The following is a 22,314-nucleotide window of genomic DNA, read 5'->3' as shown; positions in this document are numbered from 1 at the left end:
GGATTGATTTTCCATCTTCTCCAGAGCAGAACTGAGTTCTTCATCCTTCTTTTTCAAAAGTTCTATGTTTTTGTCAACTTCAGCTACTTCTTGATCCAAGAGGGTGACCATCTCTTCCAGTTTCTGGCATCCTTTTTTCAGGTCTTCCTCTGTTCGTTTTAAGGCATTAAGCTCTGCCTGGGCACGATCCATTTCTTCTTTCATTCACCATCTTAGTTTGTCACTGACTACTGAAATGAGAGAGGCCCGGATGGTGTCCTCACTGATGGTGCCATCTCTGCTGGGACCCACAGTGGTCGCAGGAGGCTGGGAAGGGTACTGGGAACTTGTCGTGGCAGGGTATGGCCCACCTGCTGGATATGGACACCCAGGGTAACCACTGGGATTGGGAGGGTATCCGGATGGGTATGCAGGGATTCCACCGGGCATGCCTGGCATGTAGGAGGTATTTGGTGGCCCAGTTGCCTGGTACAGTGGGTAGGATGCTGACACAGTAGGACGAGAGAAGACAGGAGGCTCCTCTCCAAACATCACAATCATGACCTGAATAAGCCCCAGCAAGTCTGACTGAGGATGCTTCCATTCATGCAGGTAAGGGAGATATATTTTCCCATTTGCATCAACATGCTTTCCTGTTTTAATAGTCATTGAACTAGTAGGCTTAACAAAACAGATAGGGGGGTTATATGGGTATGTGTTCAGCAGCCATAGGCATATTGGAATATTATACGTATTACCTCTGTAAGGCACAGGAATTGTTCCAGTGAGGTTCATTAGTTCCCTAGAACTGCCATCATTAAAAACATATGAATCCAATACAGGTTTGAGATCTTTGTACAGAGTAATGACATTGACAGTTTCACGTACAGTTAGGTCTCTGTATTTGTACTTAGACACCATCTTCTTGAGCTGGCTCTCCGACACCGCCATGACGGCTGCCTGGCCGCTTCCTACTATATTGTACAACATGTACTTATTAGGGAAATAAGATGTCAATGAAATAAAACATTAAATATGTAATGAGTGCTTAGAAAAGACAACATACTCACATCAGCTGTTTACTTGCCTACAAAATCTAAAAGATGACATCAAAAATAAAAATCTACATGAACTACATTGTAAATACAGACAAAAGTCTACCACAGAAATAAGCTTGGCTTTATTGACTACACTCTAAGCAGTCTTCACGCATGACAACTGCATATTCTATACTCAGGTATTGCTTACACTGATGGCACATATGTTTTGCTTTCCCGTACTTTCTTGTAGAGCACAATTGTCATCTTTTTCTGTTTTCCTGCTGTAGTAGGTCTTCACGATGCTACTACTACCTGTTCACCTGTCAGCTCACCAGTGCGCGCCGCAATATTTTTGCTTAGTTCCCTGGGCAGAAAACATTTTGTTTTTCCTCTACTGTAAATGATCCCTGATGAGCTCCAGTCCCAATCCTCTAAGAAAATTTCTTCATGGCATTTTTCACTTATTATTTTCTTTGTAAACTACCAAACATGTGTTTATGCCACACATGTTTAGGTTCAAGTCAAACATAAGCACTGGCCAATACTTGTGTTTCAAGTAACATCATAGTTGCTGGATAACTCACCAACATCTACTCTGCCTCTGGCTTTGTTGCTGGAAGTTTCCATCTCAGGCTTCCATTTTATTGAAGTTTCCTATTAATAGTTCTGTCATGGAAAAAAGTTGACATCAGCACTACTAGATTGTTTTTCTTTGTCATTATGAGGCAAATTCAAATCTTTGTGAAATCTAAAGGTTGTACTTCTCTGTTTTGAAATTTCAATATTTCATTTGTAATTTCTGCTTCATTCCTGTGTACAGTTCCTGTGCTGATCAACTTGTGCTCTGTTAGCAAATGTAACACCAGTTGGAAGGTGGGAAGCCAACTGTCCAATTTCACATTATGATTAATTTAAAAGATGATAGCAACAAGTCTGTTCACAGCATCATTCAATTTATTACTATACAAATAAGGACCTGGTGGCTGAGCTCTAGGATACATGTCTAAGTTGAAACCATGATAAGTCTTTGCATACACAAGGGCATACAGTTTATGTCATATTTTGACTCTTCATTTTTCCCATAAGTCTTTTACATTCCTTCAATCACCGTGAGAAATCTGTGCTAAGTATAGCAGACCTGTGCTCTTTGAGTTCAACTGGTGAGGTGTTATAATGAACACATTTTTGAATATGGCTACTAGTACAAATACAATGTTTTCCTTGCATTTTAGCCTTTGTGTATTTCATATTGTCTATTTCAGTTTCCAACATTGAATGATAGTGCTACAAGTTGCATATTGTCTATTTCAGTTTCCAACGTTGAATGATAGTGCTGGTATTCTGTTCAACCGCTTTCACACTTGCCAAGAGTTTCACTGTGTTTGTGTACCTAGTCCTAACATTGGGTCATTCCATTTGGTTGCATAGTAATTTCACACGTTCTGACTCGTCCAACAATACTCACATGGCTGTTTTCATCATCATCTGAATCAAGCTCTGCCTGCCTTGTGTCTGTGTCAGTTGACTCTTGCTCCATTTCACTGTCATAGGAACCTTAGCTCACGTGGCCAGCATCAAAGCCACCATCATCATGACCATCATTGTCCATCCAGAGCACTCTTCTGTCATGAAGGCATGAACTTTACCATAATGGATCATCATAATCATCCATGCTTGAGTAATCTAAGCATTCACTTTTGATCTCTTCCAAAACTGGCTTTTCATGCACCACTGTATTGCACTGGGCTACTTCAACAGAAAAACCAAAAGAAAGCTTTTTAAAAAATCCTGGAGTGGTGTGAGTTTACTTGATCTTCTACGATGCTCAGGTGAACATGCACAAAACCAATTAGATGGCTCATAGGGGGGTACAAATCCCACTTGCTGCTCTTGCACACATTCACACTCCTTGTCATCATTCATCATACCATGTCGGTCAACACCAATTGCTTCTTGGATCCCTCAGGGAAGGGCATGTGATGCACAGCTGGCTACTATAATATTGATGTACAGGGCTGGGGAGATAGCTCAATAGAATAAGTGCCTGCCTGGCAAGCATAGGGTCCTGAGTTCAATCCCTGACACCCCCCAAAAAATATTAAAAAATTAACTTACAAATTTAGAGTAGAAAATTAGGGCCAGCATCCTCATGACCCAGTTTCATGCCCCTTATTAAAATGGAAGATCATATCCTCTTCATGATTAACATTACACTTTGGTCCACATATTTACTTTATAAATATCTTTGATCTTTTACCAGATGCTTATACATGATTATAGGACAGTGTGGCTCGTAGAGGAAAAAAACCAAAGATAATTCATGTTATTGATATACTTTAACTGTCTTGTGAGATTGTTTTTTGGCTCTAATAATAGAGATTTTTGATGACATCTTGAGCATAAAGTTTCTTGATTTCCTCCAAAGCAGTGCTGAATATTATTCTGTAGCATTTAATATTATTCTTTTGTCAGTTATAACCAAGATTTAAGCTCTAAAAATGCTGTGCCGCATAAAGATCATGTAAGCCATGAATTTTCTGGTAGACCCCTTCCATGATAACTTTAGGTTAGAGTTTCTTCAGAATCAGGACATCCATAGAGGGGAGCTTAGGGTGGTGTGAAGGTCTGAGTGAGCATCACCCTTAGTACTCAGTATCAGGTGCCTATGAGACCTGTAGAGGAACTTGGCATATGCAATGCCCCAGAATCTACCTGAGCTGAAAACAGTTGCATAATAAGCTTTTATTGCTTTTTGTGCTTTGAGGGCTTTAATTTTTCTAATACCAAATAAGGTCTCTTCTCATCATTTTTTCTTGACCCTTCACATGCCAGAAGATATTTGTGAATAACAGCTCCCATGTGTTCTGAAATAAATGCTATTACAAGCTACTGAAAACACCTCAAGGCAAAGCAGCAACTTATTAGCTACAACTTTATGAGGCCTCACGAATTTCTACTTCTGAAGGAAAATAAAACCCTTGCATCTGGCCATGCCTTTTTCTTAATACTTCACAGCTGCCATCCAAAAACTACTTCTTCTTAAGCCATGGTTGGCCCATGAAAGAAACGAAATGCAGAGGAAAAGCGTCTCTAGTAGTCACATTTTTCATGGGATTGGAAAGGCACGTGTGAGGAGCACTGGTGGCGGTCTCCCTCCGTCATGTGTCAAGTTTAGTGGAGATGGAAGACAGGGTCGCCTCATCCTAACTGAAGCCTCTGGGTCCAGCCCAAGAGGCAGGATACACATTGAAGAATACTTGATGCTAGGCATTGGAAGGTGCATTGGCTCACACATGTCCGTTCATTTAGTGGCTGCATTGAGCCTACTCTTGGCCCATGATCTAGGCTGTCTGCTGATTGCAGTAAATAAAATAGGATAAGATTTCTGCCTCTGTGGAGCTTCCTTCTAATGAAAGGTAAACAGAAAACACACAAAGAAATGTGGTGCATACTATACTACCAAGATCATATTTGCTATGTAAAAAAGACAGCCATAGTTGAATAGCTAGTTTACATAGCTCAAATAGTTGTTATGCATATGTGTATAGCTGTGAAATATATATTGAAATGAATCAGGTATGCAAGCTTAAATAGTGCAGTTTCTCTTACATGACAAGCCCAAATTATAAATAAAGTGAAAAATAAAAGATAGATAACAGAAAGTAGGAAGATGGAACTTTCTCATATGGGGAGATGGAGATGTTGACACCTGTGTGTGCTACCCTCATTCCTTATCTCTTGCTATGTGTTGCTGTTGCCATTTTGCTCTGCAACTCCACTCACTATGGGGCTTGATTCTATTTCACCTCTATGGCGCTGAGTTCTGAGGCACTGTCTGTGTGGCTGGTGGGACTTTTTTGCAGGCTGTCTCATGCCTTCCAATGGTTTCCACATTCCAATCCCAGAACTTTTGAGCATGCTTCTGTCAATGGCAAAGAAAACCTTAAAACCTTACAGATGTGATTAAACAAAAGATCTTGAGGTAGGAAGATCACACTGGATTGTTAGGTAGGTTTCATTTAATCCTAAAGGTTTTTATGAAAGAAATGATATTTGAAGAGAGAAGGTGGGAGAGAGTTGAAAATTCTATTGTTAGCTGTGGAGACAGAGAAAGAAGCTGTGAGGCAAGGAATGAGAATGTACAGAGCCTGGGAAGCTGTAAAATCAAAGAAACAGGTTTCCCTCTTGAGCTTCTGAAAAACTAAACAAACAAAAAGAGCCTTGCTGACATCTTTTTAAATATAACCTTATGGGGAAAATTAGTATTTAAAAACTGCATGTGTGTAACATATATATCTCGGGAAGTTTGAGCATATGAAACCACCCACATACCACTACCTCAACCAACGTATTAAGCATGTCCATCATCATCAGAAAGGCCCTTGTGTTCAGGTAGAGGTGTGTGTGCGCGTGTGTGTGTGTGCATGAGCATGTGCGTGCAAGTGCACGAGTATGTATACTTAACAAGAGTTCTCTCTTAACTTTTTTGAAGAGCAAAGTGCCATACTGTTCATTGTAGCCACTTTTGCATAGAGTTAATGTCTGTGATCTCTTCAGCATTTCTCCAAGGAAGATGCACAAAGGGCCACCACACATATGAAAAGAAACTCAGCATCACTAAATACTGAGGGGACTCAGATGAAATCCACAACCGATAGTCACCTCATGCTTGGTAAGATGGCTAGTATTAAGGTGTTAATTTTTAAACAATGCTTGGATGTAGAGATATTTGAACCCTTATACACTGCTGGTGGATGGAAGGGTACAGCCACAAAGAAAAAGTGTGGAGGTTTCTTAAAAGTTAAAACTGAAACTATACTATGATTCACTAAATGCACTACAAGGGGATATTACTAAAAGAGCTTCAATAAGTAACTCAAACAGATTGTTATAATTCTGCATTCATTATAGCATTCTTCATAGTAGTTAAGACTTGGAAACAACTCACATGTCTATCAGCAGATTGATGGCTGAGGAAAATGTGAGACCTGTACAATAGAATATTACTCAGCCTTAAAAGAAGGAAATTCTACCATATGAGACAACTCAAGTCTTCAGCATATCATGCTATCAAATCCCAAGACAAATCCCTATCCCATGGTGCCATTATATGTTGTTAATGAAAGATTCAAGTATACAGAAACACAGAGAAATGGTAGGTGCTGTTGACTGGACAGACGAGGAACTGTGGAATGTTCTTAGTATGTGTTGATTGAGTTCTTGTTACGCAGTCTGTCTAGTTCTGGGTTTTAGCCTAAGGAAGCTGATTGGAGAAATCTGGGCCCCAGGACTGTAAAAGCATAACTGGTTTCAAAATGTCCTGTCTATGGTGGTCTGTTAGAGCATCCACAGGAAACCAGCTCAGTGTGTAGCAGATTGATGGTGCTCCTTCTGCTGCTCCACCTGGGCCAGCATAGCTCCATCCTGGTCTGGTCTGAGGCTGGAGGGTTTCTTAGAGAGCAGGCCCTCAAATTATCTCACTTGAAGGATCTCAGTGTGGACACTGAAAGTGCGCCACTGAATAGTCAGAAAAACGAGCAATAGAAATTCGAACCATGGCACCCACAAGAACAGTCAGAACATGCTGGGAAGTGAAAGGGTCATGGGCAACATTTTTAGAAGAAAGTGACTTCTATAGAAGTAGGCTTTTATGTCCAGTTGAATTATGAATGTAACCTTGGAAGACAGGTATTTTCAATCCTACATTGTGTATAATATTGTATGATCCTTGAACCTTCATCAAGTTGTTGCTGAAGGTTATGCTTTTCCAGCCACAAAAGAAAACAGGAAGCAGGAGGCATGGGGTCCAGGGGATGGCGAGCACAAGTGTGGCGCAGACACTGAGAGGCTGCAGAGCATAGGAACAGGGAGTATCAGCTGGTCCAGATGTCATTGGTGATCACAAGACAATGGCTCCAGGAAGAGGTGAGGGGCAGGCTGGCTGGCAATGGTGACTGTCCTGAACTGAGACTGGCATTTGGGTCACAAGGCCTGGCTATGAATTATTGTAGGAAGGCAGGAGTCTCACAGTGCTGAGAATAAGATCACACTAACTCTGGGGGTTGATAGAATGTGGGGAGATAGGAAACATGATGAATGCTGTCACATTGGCTCAATTACTGAAATAATTAAAAATATAAATATCACATATTAATGTAAATCAAGTGAATGCTACAGTTCCATTGGGGAGGTTGGGTGGAGATGTGCATGAAAGGAGTTAAAGAGTCCATAGATGATGTCTAAAACTGATGACCAAGAGCTAAAAGTACACATATTTGCTTAGAAATGTGAAGGCAAATATCAGGAAAAGTAGGCAAAGCAATGTCAGGCGCTTGGCAAGTCCATGTAGGAGCACAGACAGCCTCTGCCTCTGTTGTTGGCAGTGGTAGAAACTTGGTAGGATATTTGGCTTTTGACTATGTCCACAAGAAACTTTTATAAAGCCACAAAATAAATTTTAAAACTTTACAGCCTCTAGTTTACTCTCATTTTGGAAATCATAGCTCAGTGCCTAGCAAGGTCTTGAGTTGGATCCCTGGCACACACACACACACACACACACACACACACACACACACACACAAAATCAGAAAAAATGTGATCCTATGTATGAGAAAAATATAATTTCCTGATGATATAGTAAAAAGGGACCTACAGGTGGAGCTTTTCTGCTGTGTCCCCTCTTCTCCCAAGGAGGGACTGCTCTAGCTTCTTGCTAAAGCCACTCTCTGCTCAGACGTCCTGCTTCCTGATTCTGCAGTCACACACTGTGGAGAGAGTTATGTAGCACACATATCTTTGAATTTTTTCAATTAACAGAAAACGTTAAAATCATAGAGTCTATCACTTAATTAGCACAAGTGATTGGATTTCTAACATTAGACAGATGTGAAACGCTAACAAAGCAAGGCGGACAGGCTAATGCCCAAGCCTGTTCAAAAGGAGAAGTTTGATTGGCTAGTGAATTCAACCTCAGCAGAAATCCTGCAGCCATTCCTTTCCTGTTGGGGATGCCCAGGGCCTATACAGGGCAGGTTCATACAGCTCCTGGGCTCTGCAAATCTAATATAACTAACAGAAAGCTAAACCAGAAGCTGAAACTCAATAAAATATTGCCTTTTTTCTTTTGAAATCTGGAAAATAAATTTTCTTTCATAGTTACTTGTCTTCAGGTTTTAAACCAATCATGAAAGACTCAGCATTAAAGCTGGAGTAGACTTCATGTCGCCTGTCCCATCACACAGGGCATGCTCAGCATTGTACCCTGACTCACAGACTCATAGGCTGGTAGTAGGGTCAGGGCCTGGCTCACCTGCTCTTCAGTGTCTGTTTGATAGTGCCAATATTTTCTAAAATACTCAGAATGAGCCTATTATTCAAATTAAAGCAAAAGCAAATTGGGAGAAGCTAAGCAAACATAAAAATGGTAGGAAAAGCTTCAACTGCAAGTTCTTGGCGGTTCTATCAGCAAATGGAACCCAGAAGGCACAACCAGAGCTTTACATCATTCACTGTGTTGTGCCAGTATTTTAATTTGGCTGGAATAAAAGAATATTCCCTGTAATCAAACACCCTGCCTAGGACACTGGGCTATAATAAATTAATGAAGTGAGTTTCTCCTCTCTATTAGATTATCAGTGGCTACCATTTTCTAAGACAGAGATAATAAAATACTGTGCCCTAAAATGCTCTATCAGCAAGTGTTTCTTTATTGCCAAGTAATTATTAATGCTGGAAGGGAAATATGCTTGGTCAGCTTCGGCAACACAGTCAGAAACCTCAGGCCCTCGAAGTCTCTGCAGTGCCCAGGCCCGCTTTACCACATGGACTCCCTCATTCTGCTTCCTTTTCCTGTTGCCATCTGTAGTGAGACAGTGCTAGACTCAGAGAAGTGTGAAGGGCTCCTAGGACTTGTAGACCATTATTTGGGAGAGAGAGCAAAGAAAATTGCCTGAAAGGAATCATGATGCTACCGCTGCTGAAAACTTAACCAAAAATGATTGCAGGACTATTTACACTTTCTCAGAAGTTGCAGGGCTCTCATCTGGCCTGTTTGTGAGTCACCACCTCATGCCTTCCAAATGAAAGCATGAAGACTTACATGCTGATTGCTGCTTCTCTGAGTCCTTCACAGAATCAGTGTCTATGGCCATGGTCAACAGGTTCCATGAGTTTGTGAGTTAGAAAGATGGAAAATAGCCTGCAGGCTCCTGGGGGTGCTGTGCCTTGAGGAGAACCTGGGATCCTCAGCCCAGAGAATAAACAAGTCTTCCAGTGCTGTAATTCTGCCCCTCAGCTCCACACAGATGAGGGCTGGTGCAGGATGTTGGCTTTATTCCACCCACACTTTAGTTTGAAAGTCCTGCATCCCAGGAAACCCTCAGTTCCAGGCAAGCAGGAACAGCTGGTGCCCCATGCCAATGGTTTTATTTTCTTAAAGACTTGCTTGTTAAGATATCTAAGCAATTGTGGGAAAGCAATAAGATAATATACTGACATAAAATAAAAGCACATGCTCAAATCTTAGAGATGGCCATTTGCTTCCATGGTCCTCTGATGCTTGGCAGGTCATCTTGCACATGCTTTTGACTTTGAAAAGTGTGCCATTTTACTTTTTATTTGCAACTAAATGTTTTACCAGAAGCCAGGTGGGGAGGAAGGTTGTACAGAATGAATCAGCATCCAAAGAGATAGGCAAAAGGAAAGCAAACCTAATGTGACCGGACTCTATTCTCACACCATTTCTGTGAATTTCGGGGACCATTGTACTCCTTTGTGTTCAGCTCAACAAAAAGAGTGATAAGATAAGGGCAAAACACTTTGAATTGAAAATCATGGAATCTAAGATATTTTTAGTTGAATAAAAAAAGGATTGCTTATAATCATATTGTTGATTTGGAAGATTTATTAAGAAATTATCTTTTAGCTTATTATTTTCAAATCACAGTTTGTTAAGAAAGAGCCCTTTGTACACGATCATTAGCACATGACTCAAAAGCTTTCCTGTTTACTTACAGTTTAAAAGGACATCGTTTGCTATTCTTCTCCACGAAGCTAACATGGCACCATGGCTTAGTGAGACAAGCATGTAATTTGAGTGGCACAAACCTGAGTTCCAGTCTTAGCTTGACCATCTAGCAATATAATTTTTAACTAGCCTTTAAACTTCCCAGAGCTTGCAAGTTTTCATCTGTAAATTGAAGGATTTCAATAACAGGGGTTGCAAGCACTACTTTTGTTCTGTGCACCTACAGGGACCAAGGAGCAAGGGAAAGGAGCCTGGATCATTTGTCTCATGTGTCAGGAAAACATTGGCCATTCAGAGGTGGAAAGGAGTATGTATGTGACCTCTGCATATCCTTTAAATGATAACTGTGCAAAAGAAAAAGAGAGATCCAAGCAAATATATGCATGTGCATTTGCACATACACACACACATGCACACACACACACACGCGCACACACACACACACACACACACACACACACACACACACACAGTCTCTGTCTATCTCTGACCACTTGGTGGTCCACCTCCCCACATCCATGGGATGTGCTCATATGCAGCACATGTGAGATGCTCTGCAAAGCTTCTGGGGCCTCTATATGATTAATTGAAGTTTGTATGAACTACAGTTCCATGTTGGCACTTGTCCATAGACCAATAAAACAATTTCCTAGAACATTTTAAATGTCAGAATATTATGAATATGAGATGCCTATGGAATATATCAAAAGACATTTTTAGCTTCTCACTCTCTTTAATACTTAGACAATTGAATCTATAGATTTAAAAAATAAAAAGCAGTTTATCCACCCAGGAAAACAAAGAGCTTGCTTGGGTTCACCATGTGCCCTGGCAGGCCTGCTAGTGCTGTGTGGCCCATGGCAGCCATATTTTCAGTTCTAATCTAGCATAGTGCAAAAACAATCACAATTAACTTTAGATTGACTTTCTTTTAAGAGGTCTATGAGAGATTTGTCACAGTTTCACAGACTCAGGACAGCTGTAAAATAGAGAGGTCAAGAGATAGTCTTTGGAGTCTCATGGTGCAGAATTCAAATCTCAGCCTACACCCTTATAGGCGATGAGGGTTCCCACATAAAATGAGGTTAATTCTGTTTACCTAATGCTTGTAATAGTGACTAACAGCCTGGTATATGAATGCGCTAGGCACTGCATCCTGAGTTAAGTGTTTCATATGTGGAAGCCATTATCACAGGCAGGATTTGGGGGATTTTATTGAATAATTATTCAATGCCAAGCATTGTTGATAGCACTTCACAGGATTTAACTCTACAACCTCCCGAGAATCATATGAGCTAAACATCATGGTCATCACAATTTTATAAATGATATGATGGAGGGAAAGACAAATTATTTGCTCAATTTCCTTGCATAAAAATTTATATTTGATAATCTTAAATATTTCAAAGTACATTGCATTTTGTAGTCTCCAGCTTTGTGCAATCCAGCTTTGTGATATTCAAGCCAGAGGTAGAATAGCAGTTTATAAGTAATGAGGCCAGTACTGTGTCCAAACATGGGAAGACTAGATATCTGTTGCTTTACCTCATGTTTCTGGAGTCCTTATAATTCTAGGAGTAGAAAGATTTGTGTAGAGAAATGTACTTCCACTGTTCATAAGTCAAAACAGTTCGCAAGTGGCAAATCCTTCTTTGGTAAATTGGCACACGACAACAGTATGTTCTGTGAGGAACCACATCGCTGTAAGCTTTAATGTCGACATGGTGAAAATTAAGGCAGACAGCTGGGAATTCAGGGTGGAAACTCTATCATTTATTAGTGTTCACAGAGCACCCACAGAATGCAATATATTTTGAAACATTTCAGGACATCAAAATAGACTATAAGAAAAATTTATAATCATTAACTCATTAATGCCTATTAGAAGTACAGCTAAAGAATACTACTTTTTTTGTTTGTTTTGCTTGCCTTGTATTTTTTGAGAGCTGAATAAGACCAATAATTAAATTTGTCTTGTAAATCTCAGAAGTGCCCAGGACAATGTCTGATGATATGCTGATATTCTCCAAAGGCAAAGTCAACTCTGTGCTTTTTCACTAATGTAGTCATTAATTATTGTAGTCTGGAGACTGTGTGGGTCTGCTCTGGAAGCTTTCCTGAGGCTTTGGAATTGGAAAACACGTGGCTGGAGCTCCAGGAAAGCAGCAGAGGGTGAGGTCATGGTTTTGGATAGTCGGCTCATTTTGCCTTTTAAAGCAAGCACTCTGCCGATGGGTTTAGGTTAGAGACGGCCAGATGGGGAAGTGGCACCCAACCCACAACTGCATCATGCTGGTGAACAGTGCCTTTGTCGACCATATTCGGACCATTTCTGCTAACCTTCTCCATCCTGGGCCTTATTTTAAATTCTATTTTAAACCATATATTTCTATCTTATTTTAACTGTTTTTTCAGTCTTACCTGAATATTAGCCTCATGTAAACATATAATTCCATGATTCTTTTCTTTTTCCAATTTATCAGTCTTATAATGTATTTTTACTCACTAAACAAAGCAGGCTCTATGGCTGACTCTGCAGCATCTGCTCAGCAGATCTCTGTGTTTTTCCCTGTGCCGATGCAACCATTGAGCATCTCCTTGCCCATTGACCATCTGCCTATGCCAGATCTGGAGGGCCTACCTTACCACAGGGGAAGGTAGACTCAGGTGTGAGCACTCAGTCAGAACCACTCCCACACAGTCATATTCTAGGGAAGTTATCTGGTGATGACACTTGCCTCAGTTTCCAAAATTGACCTGTCCACATCAAACTGAGATTGTAAATTTTCTCCACTTCTAATGTTCATGTCTATTAGATCTGACAGTCACTTCTAGATTACACTTGTGTCATGCCTACTACACATGCCTGCTTTAACCTATTTCTATTTTTTCTGGTTAGATTTGTATGTCCCACTCAAGGGCTCTCAAAAGCTAACCTTAGCCCACTTATGTTTTTTGGCATCTCCATCTTGATTCACTGCCTAAAGTCAGCTTGTCATACTAAGTTATAATAGCATGGGATTGCAGGTTGATCAGCACTCTAAGGAAAATGAAATAATCATGAGATTTGGTGCCACATAATTGGAGGCCATCTATTTGACATGGAATCAAGGCAAGCTAGGAAATGTTGGAGGTAGGAAATTGCCTATGATTCATCCAGTCCTATGACTGAAAATTTGCTAGGTTGTTTTCCTGTACTTAGTGGAGTGACAGGTGTGAATTCAGTCTCCCAATAGTCAACTGGACAGAGGATTGGGCAAAGGGTGGTTTAATTCCATGATAAATATGGAAAAGATGGGCTACTTCAGCTGCTGGGTCCTTGGTTTGTGTTGATGACATGTTCACCAACATTGGTTCTTATGAGGATGTGGGTTTGGGGACCATCTTGTAGTGCTTTGTGCTTAAGTTTCTATATATTCTGTTATTGAAAAGAATGATAGAACTTGTAACTGTGGCTTCTGTTTTAGTGAGAAGCACACAACATAGTTTTGTTTTCAAGCCTAGAAACTGATAGCTCCAGGTCATGTCTCCCCATCGCTGCTCCTCTTCTACCATGACTACAACCAGGTCTCCATGACCCAAGCTCATCTGTAGTCTCACTAACCAAAAACTAAGCTCACTAACTTTTTTGGTTATATAATCTGACACAAGTTACTTCTTGTGCCAGATGACATCATTTTGGTTCCAATGGGGAAGCCTGGGTTTCCCACAGGAACCAGGAGGATGGAGGGGGTACAGAGTGTGACTCTCAAGCACACAGAGTGAAATGAATACAAGCCATTGTTAGTTTTTAAATTCTTAAATCAGATCTCTAAGTTTCAGTGCATTTTAACACAAAACATTGCCTTATGACATACTTTGCTTAAGTGCAATGTCTCTAGGGAGAGGACAGGCCACTCAGTGCTCAACCTCTTCCCACCTGATGCATGTGGCACTGTGCCCTAGCAAAGGTGGAGACTGCACAGCATGGCCTCCCCTCTCCACCGCCTGTCTGGCTGCTCAGCACAGTGACCCCAGTGTCGTCCAGTGGACCTTACCCTACCTCAGCTGCAGAGTGTGGTCTGTTCCTCCTGTTCCATCTGTGGCAGCAATCACTTGTGGTCATCCCTGAGAGATGTGCAGTCACCACGCTGGCCTCCCTGTACCTTGGCTCAAGCTCAGCCAGGCTCGAGTTACCCAGCTCCTCATCTCCACTGCCAAATGCATATTGGATGCCGAGCAGCACTGCTTTCAAGGTTCTTCCCTTTAATTATTCAACAGTTGAGAGTATAAATGCCTTGCCTTGGTCAGGAAAGAAACTTATGGCAAAGGTTATTTAATTTGAGTAAGTAGAAGGATTTATAGTAAATTTCATGTCATCCAGTGTGCAATTTTCTTTGATTTTGTTTTGTGAATGAAATAACTCCAAAGAGATATAATTCCAGGTTTGTTCTGCAAGCTTTGATTCTAGAATGGGGAGGATGCAATGGTTTCTTCCTTCACTCCTCAAACAGCTGTGACTGGAACTATTTTGTGTTGAGGATGGAACTTGAAGAAGGTACTAAATGTATCATTAAGGCAAGTTCTCTAGGCGACTTTTAGGCATGTTCACATAACACCGAGTCTGTTATTCATGATAAATCACTATTTTGGAACATAGAGAGTACGTACAAAACGTAATACTGGGAATTCAACAGTTTGAGGAAATAGTTCTCAAACTTTCTGTGATCAGTACTTCACATCATATTTGAGAAGAGGAAAGGAGAGAACACATATATGCAGTCATTTAAAAATATCTAAACAAAAGAAAAATCAGCCTCATGATGGAGAATCATGCAGAGCTGCAGGGCTGAACTGAGCAGGGCTCACACAGACAACCTGGACAGTAATGCTGTGTCTCTAGGATACATGGAGAAAGTGTCTCCCTCTTGTGCTTCTTTACCAAGATGCAAAACCTGCATTTAATCAGGACAAATGTTAGCTAGACCAAAAGGGGCAGACTTAATATAAAACAACTGTATTTTCAACAATGTGAATCATAAAACATAAAGGAAAATTGCCTTCCATGAAATAAGACTCAAGAGACATGACAACCAAAATCCTCACTGTCTTTCCCAGGCAGGGCCGGGCCCATCAAGGTAGCTTAGCAAGAACTAACACACACTTGAGGTCCCCTATGAAGGTTAGAGGGCATGATGGCATAACCTTGGAATCCCAGATACTCTGGAGGATGGCAAGAGGGATACAAGTTTGGAGCCAGCCCGGGCAATTTAGGAAGACTCAGTCTTGAAATAAAAATTGGGGGATGGAAGGGTTGGCCATGCAGCTCTGTGACAGAACACCTGCCCAGGATACCCTAGGGCTTGGGTTCAACCTTTAATACTGGAAAGAAAAATAATACTGTTGTGTCAGTATATCAAGAATCCCTTCTTGACCTTGAACTTGGGATGTTTTTGTGTAGGATATTAACTCTTTGGGAAACTAGTTCAGGGTACATTTCTTCGTAGAATGCTATAAATTTTTGTAAGTCTGAAATGACTTCAGTTTGGAAAATTTAAAAGTAAAATCTATAAACTTAAAACCATAGGGAATTGTACATGTTCTAATCATGAAGTGGCAAGCATCCCTTGTTAAGGTCATACCTAGGTCTTTTCCTTTCAGGGTTCTTTGGCTAAACACAGAAAAAGAATGCTTTAAATCTTGGTTTTCTAGCCTGTTACTATGCCTGAATACCAGATTTCCACTTTGTAAAAAAGACATCAATAGTCAGTAAACCCTGAATACCAATCAGTTGTGGGCACTACCCAAGTCAGGAAGGTTGGATTTAAAGAACTTCAGGCTTAATGCAAAAATGAGAGCATTTAGCAGAAATAGTAATTCTGAGTCTGCACACTGACCACTCTCAGGTGGCAGTACTATAGGCTGAGCCATGTGACCCTGGGCTGGAGGACTGCCCATCCAGCATGTGCCATGTGGCTGAGCTGCACTGTGGGTAGGCTGGGGGTGTTGAACGTATGTTTGACTTGCTATATTTTTAGTTTACAATATTTTTTTGTGGGGAAATCTTAGCCTCATTACATGTTGGAGAGAATCTGTATTTGAACTGACTCCTAAATTCAGGCTTCACATTTCTTGGGCTGGGGAGTTAGCTCAGTGGCTTAAGCGCCTGCCTGGAAAGTTCAAGGTCCATTGGAGATAGAAGAACTAACTTTTCATGATACAGAATGGGAGAAATGATCCTGCTGTCGTCTAAGTGTAGAGCAAGGGCAGAGGTTAACCTCAATATTTACAATTCTTAAAAAAGATGAACCATAGCAAAACAGTGCCACGATGACCACCACATCTGATGCTCAACACCACATTTCTTATGGTGTTGTGTTCTTGTGTGTGTGTTGGGGGGGGGTCAGGCTGAATTCACCATTTTGAATTTTTTTTTTTTTTCATTTTTGGGAAGGATCTACAGGGTGTTCAGGGTATCACTACTAGAATGGACTCGTATTTACAGCCTCCCAAGAGCTGGGATTATAGGTGCACACCACCATGCCCAATCTCCATTGCTTTCTCAGCGTGCCTTGGGGGCGGGGCCAGCACAGCAGGCCTGAGGATCAAATCTCTGGTCCCTGAGCCTGCTTACAGGCTCTTTAATCGGCTGAGGTATTGACCATTTTGAATTTAAAAAAGAGACTGTTAACATTCTTATTTAATGAAGCCTAAACCATTTCTTTGTGATGTAGGAAAAACTAGGTGCAAAACCACTTCCAAAGAGCACAGTCCCCTTAACAATCTTCTGTGACCTTCATGAAGTCTTCAATTGTCAACTTTGATTATCAGTAGAATAGATTTGTAGCAGGACTCACAAGTTAAAAATAACAACAGGGCAAGGTGACTTGCTTGCTGAATTTTATGTTTTAAGGGGAGCAAATAGTAAAACTATGTTGTTTGATAGTAAGAAGAGTAAAAACTCTACTAAACAGACTTTATATGACTCATAATTTTGTTTTTCCCTAGAATGTGATGTGTTTATTGCTATAGAATCAAACATTAGCTACTCCATTGGAGATAGAAGAACTAACTTTTCATGATACAGAATGGGAGAAACCATCCTGCTGTGGTCTAAGTGTAGAGCAAGGGCAGAGGTTAACCTCAATATTTACAATTCTTAAAAAAGATGAGCCATAGCAAAACAGTGCCACGATGACCACCACATCTGACGCTCACGCTTTTGCAGCTTCATCCAAAACAGTACTGCTTCCAAGAAGGCCTGGTATGCCACGTAGATGAGTCCACAGATTGCTACACTGTCTCCTTGTTTTGTACCTTTTCACCAAGACTGTCCTCAAATGTTAAAGCTATTCTGTCCTCAGTGTGCCCCTTTGGATGTGGCCACATGGTCCCCGAAAAGCTGTGGCTTTCTCTTGTTATAACAAGCGACAAACCCAGCTGTGTGGTTTACAGTGTTTCTGGAGGCCTGTGGCTGGTGGGGGTTGGCAGTTGTTATTGTATGGAGCCATAATTCTAATTAGTGGAGATGTGTTTTGTGATTTTAGGAGTGAACTCATGCCTTTGGAAAACAGTGAAGCATAAAAGCAAGAGGAAAATAAGCATCTGTATGACTCCAGAAAAGAAGAAGTTCCCCTAATGTTGGAAAGTGTTATTATTGGAATGCTGAGGTCAGGTCCCACAGTAACAAAGAATGCAACCATAGATGGAGCAGGTGGAACACATGCAAGTTTATTTAGAAGACTTAAAGGCAGAAGGGCTCCCACTGGCCAAGGGGGGGTCCTGGGCAGGATTCAACAGAGGTGATTTGTCTAGTACTGAGAAATGGACACAGGTTGTTGCATGTGGAATATGATCTCTACCCTATGGGAGACAAGGCCCTTTTCAGGGTCCCACCAGTGCAGTGTGCACAAGGTCTCCATGGGCCCTCTGAGCCTCAAGCTGATGTCCGACCTGGCCATGCTCTGGGTGTTCCCTGCCAGTTGCAGGGCACCTGGAAGTTGTTCCTGTGAGGTCCCTGGAGGGCGCTACTAAGAAGACTCCATTTGAGGCTTCCTGACTCCATCTCCGGGGTGTTGGCCTTGCCTGATACAATTCTAACTACTTTCTCACCACAAGGATCCGCATCAAGTGTAAAATGCTTTCCAAGAGTGAGGGACAAAGTACAGCTCTGTCCTAGAGATGACTATAGAGCTATGAAAAATACTGATTTCCCAGAGCATCTTAGACCAGTTTCACTGTGGAAGTGAGGCACGGGCATCTGTACTTCAGAAGTTTCTCCACAGGACTCAAATGCTTAGCCAGGGCCAAGCCCCACTGTTTCTAGTTTAAGATGCTCATGGCACATCCTACTGCAACACTTAGCAGATATTTATTAAATGCTAATCCATTCAACTATCCACCCCCGAAAACACCTACCCAGCAACTTTATGTATCATAGTCTCAAAAAGAGAAGTGAATTAAATATCTATAAACATTTCTTGATTTAGGGCAAATCTGGCAGAAACACAGTAAGTGCCCCAATCAGAGCGGCAGACCAGAGCTTGGTTCCTGCCTGGCACACACCACCTGTGCAAACTGAAAGATTGATCTTCACGGGAAGCACAACTGCTGCACGCAAGGGTCCAGGCCCAGGAGGAGGCTTGGACTCCTGCACACGAGAGCCCTCCACCCCAGGATGTGGCACAGAGCAGAAGTGGGCAGCCAGGGGCTGTTCTCCCCCAAGGACAGGCTTGCCCACCTCCTAAACCATCTCACCTGTGTCCAGGGAACACCAGGAGCTAGAAACTAAGGGGGATAAGGATGCTGCTTTCACTGAAAACATCACATCACAGCGATATATGTGCACCAGGAGTATAATTAGTCATAGCTAAATCTTGGCAACAGCACAAACGTCCATCAACTGAGAAGTGGATAAAGAAGATGTGGACTTTTTATACAGTGGAGTATTACTCAGTTATGAAGAAAGATAAATTTGAGGTTTTTATAGGTAAATGGGTGGAACTAGAGGCCATACTCTAAATTTATTTATAAGTTAAATAAATCAGACCCACATGTGTAAACATCATATTGTCTCTTTAGTGTGAATGCCTGAAAGAATAAATAAAATCTGAAAGGTACAATAGACACAGTAAATGGGAAGGAAACTGCTCAAAAGAAATGAACAATTGGGGTGAGGGAAAGGAGAAAAGAAAGAAGGATAGCTAAGACAATTGTACTACTAGTTTCTGTTGGTTTTTTGAAGGGAGCAGTTAATGTTTAAACTTTTTATTTTGACCAATTTTACATGCTTATATTTGGTGACCTGAGCAACTACAATGGAGACAGCAATGTGCAGTTCAACAGCCGCTATTGAGTACTTAGCATCTGTTTTTTTTTATTTTTGATTTTATTTTTTTAAAATTCTGTATGTTTCTTGTCTATTCTTATCTCTTGAGTCTTAACTATCACTAGAGAGACATATATTTAGTGAAAATCCTCCCATCTTAGAATGGTTATGTCATTATATGACAAGCTTAACATGGTGTCTTATCTATTATTTTTTATTCTTTTAAAAAAATGCTTCCATAAAACCTCACAGGATGATTTCCAGAGCTGAAGGTTAAGGCATGTTAGATTGGTTCTGGTTTAGAATTTATGTGGAATGACTCCCTCTCTGAGTCTGTAGAATGAAGGGCTTGACCACTATAAAGTGAAATTCATGCTAACACCATCCAAAGCCTGATGCAGGCCGTGGAAGGTCCTGGACTGTGAGGAGTCCTTTCCCTCCTACAGGAAGAGTCCCAGCAGGTGGAGTCATGGGAAGAACCCATGATGGTTAAAACCTTAACCAAGACTTAAGACCTTTCGAGAAATCCCTTGTTGATCAGTTGTAAGGAAATAAGGAAGAGTGAGTAAAGTATTGACAACACCTCCAAAACAGCAAAACCAGAACAGGAACAGCACTATTTTCTGTGTGGTTACAGATGAGCTTTCTTCTCAAGGGAACTTCCCTGCCGTCTCCTTGGCCAGGACAGGGTATTTCGGGATTAATTGGAACTTTAAAGCCATTTTAACACCTTGGGGATGTTTTCATGTGCTTTATGTTTATAGAAAACATGTTTTGTAAAAACTCCCAAGTATAAAATTTGAGATGAAGTTCTTGTATAATCACCTAACTGTTCTAAAATGGAAAGATTTTCACTAAATAAATAAATCTTTCCAATGATAGGTAAGACTCAAAAGAGCCAGGAAGCGAGGCCTGATGCAGCCACAGAAGTCCCAAGAACTCAGGTCACCCAGGTTTGTCTCTCACTCAGGGTGGCTCACCAGGGGCTGCCAGGCCTGCTGTCCCCAGCTGTGCAGGACTCATGCTCTCACTTGCTCTGCTGCGGTCTCTGCTGTCACCTCTGCAGCAGGGACAAGGTGCAGATGGAGAAGTGGGCCTGGTCCTTCCCACTCCCTGTTGCCCTGTGTTGGTGATAAGGTGTCCTGGTCCATGCAGGGCTGAGTGACATCTTCATAACAACAAGTAAAGCACAGTGAATGTTTAAGGAGTCCCGTGTACATTTACTGATTCTCATCATCCACAAGAAATGGGAGAACTTATCCTTCACCTTTAAGAAACGCAAGCTCAGTGAGAACTGTGTAAGTTGAGGCCTGTCTTTTTCTCATCCTAGAAAGCAGGAAGTTGTTCATTTATGATGCTCCACAAAGATCAGAGAAAGTGGAGGGGAGGGGAGACAACAGTGTACAGTGAGGTTTGCCCAGGCCTTTTGGCCAGTCACGGAGTGAACAGAAGGCTGATGGGGAAATGCTATTCCACGTATAAAGGTCAGTCATTCTTGCTAAAATTTAAGCTCCACTGCAGCAATGTGTGCCCCCCCCCCCCATTCTCGGACGTGCTTTCTGGATTTCACGGCCCTGCTTACCCTGGCAGCCTCATGGGCAAGCCTTTATGCATACATTTATTGGAGCACTTTGAATTATTTATGCATTTGTAGGACATAATTTTGAGCTTTCCAGGGTAAGCAGCATGCTACATTTGCTTTTGCAATATCCAGAGAATTAGATAAGTATTTGCTAAACCGATGAATGAATGAAGAAATATCTGGATTAAAACCTTTAGATACTCTTTTATGCTCAGATATTTTCTGAGCTCTTGGCAAGCTCTCGCAGGGCCCTGGAAATCTGACAAGATGTAAAGTGTCAGTGATTACATAAAACATATGAAGACTCGTTTTGCTAGAGGCAGATGTTATTTATAATTAATATGAGAGCCTGAAATCCTCTACATTGAATATAAAGATTTACTTTAAAAAATCATTGCAAAAAAAATAAAAAAAATAAATAAAAAATCATTGCATTTTATTCTTCATTAGACAATAATATTTTTCACTGATAATAGATATTAATGGAAACATAGTTACCTTCTAGCATTCTTACGTGGAACAGTTTAGAAAACACATAGCATGCAATTGGAAAGGTAAGATCCAAGTGCTTTTGCAGTAAAAATAATATTCTTTAGCTGGAGTCAGTGTAAACTAAATACTGTCCTTGTTTCTGGAGAGACAAACTGTATCAAAGCCAAGTGCTTTCTTCCTCTGGTAAGCTAGTGACCTTGAATATAGTACTGGCTATCTTTTTTTTTTTTTTTTTCACACCCAGATTTTCTTTTTATTTTAACTTATTTGGCACAAGGTCTTACTATGCAGCTTGGACTCATAATGCTCCTGTATCAGCCTCCCCATCCTCTGGGATTACAGGCATGTGTCACCATGCCCAGTTTTGGTGGCTGGCATAGTGGCATGGCATGTGTTACTGGGGATCAAACCTGGGTACTTGCACTTGCCAGGCAGGTTCTTAGACCACCAACCTCACTCTCCAGCTCACCCAGACTTTTTTATTCAAATATTTTTGTTCCACAGTTCATTGAATGTACAGATATGAAACCCATGGATATAAAAGCTCAACTGTACTTTGCAGAACATATACAGATGGCTGAAAGCCGTACAAGAAGATGCTTAGCGTTACTAGTCACTTGGAAAATGCAAACTGGAGCAGCCATGAGATACTGCTGCATACCCAGTAGAAAGGCTGAAATTGAAAAGATCAGCAGTCCCAGGTGCTGGTGAGACTGTGGTCCAGTTTTCTTTGTTTTTTATTCTTTTGTTCTTAGTGGTACTAAGGATCGAAGCCAGGGCCTTTGCACTGAGCTACCTCCCCATTCCTTTCTAACTTTTTATTTCAAGACAAGGTGTTAACTAAGTCACTAAGTAGCTCAGGCCAGGCTTGAATTTGTGATCCTCC

General features: G+C 41.2%; 2 protein-coding genes across 2 annotated transcripts in view; both read right to left on the bottom strand.

The window, feature by feature from the left end:
- The window catches only part of Bank1 (B cell scaffold protein with ankyrin repeats 1), a 323,433-nt gene that overhangs the window by 87,457 nt on the left and 213,662 nt on the right, over window positions 1–22,314 (bottom strand). The gene's annotated exons all lie outside the window — the stretch shown is intronic.
- Window positions 7–930, bottom strand: LOC105743878 (tumor susceptibility gene 101 protein). Its single transcript, XM_012517464.1, has one exon. The coding sequence runs from the start codon at window positions 928–930 to the stop codon at window positions 205–207; it is 726 nt and encodes a 241-aa protein (XP_012372918.2). The 3' UTR covers window positions 7–204.

This window comes from Octodon degus, unplaced genomic scaffold (assembly GCF_000260255.1).
Source record: "Octodon degus isolate 3935 unplaced genomic scaffold, OctDeg1.0 scaffold00183, whole genome shotgun sequence".
Lineage (NCBI taxonomy): Eukaryota > Metazoa > Chordata > Mammalia > Rodentia > Octodontidae > Octodon > Octodon degus.
Note: the sequence above shows the minus strand (reverse complement) of the source record. Positions and strands in the feature narration are given on the sequence as shown.

Coding starts and splice junctions, on each gene's coding strand:
- LOC105743878 (XM_012517464.1), bottom strand. CDS start 930: ATGGCGGTGTCGGAGAGCCAGCTCAAGAAGATGGTGTCTAAGTACAAA.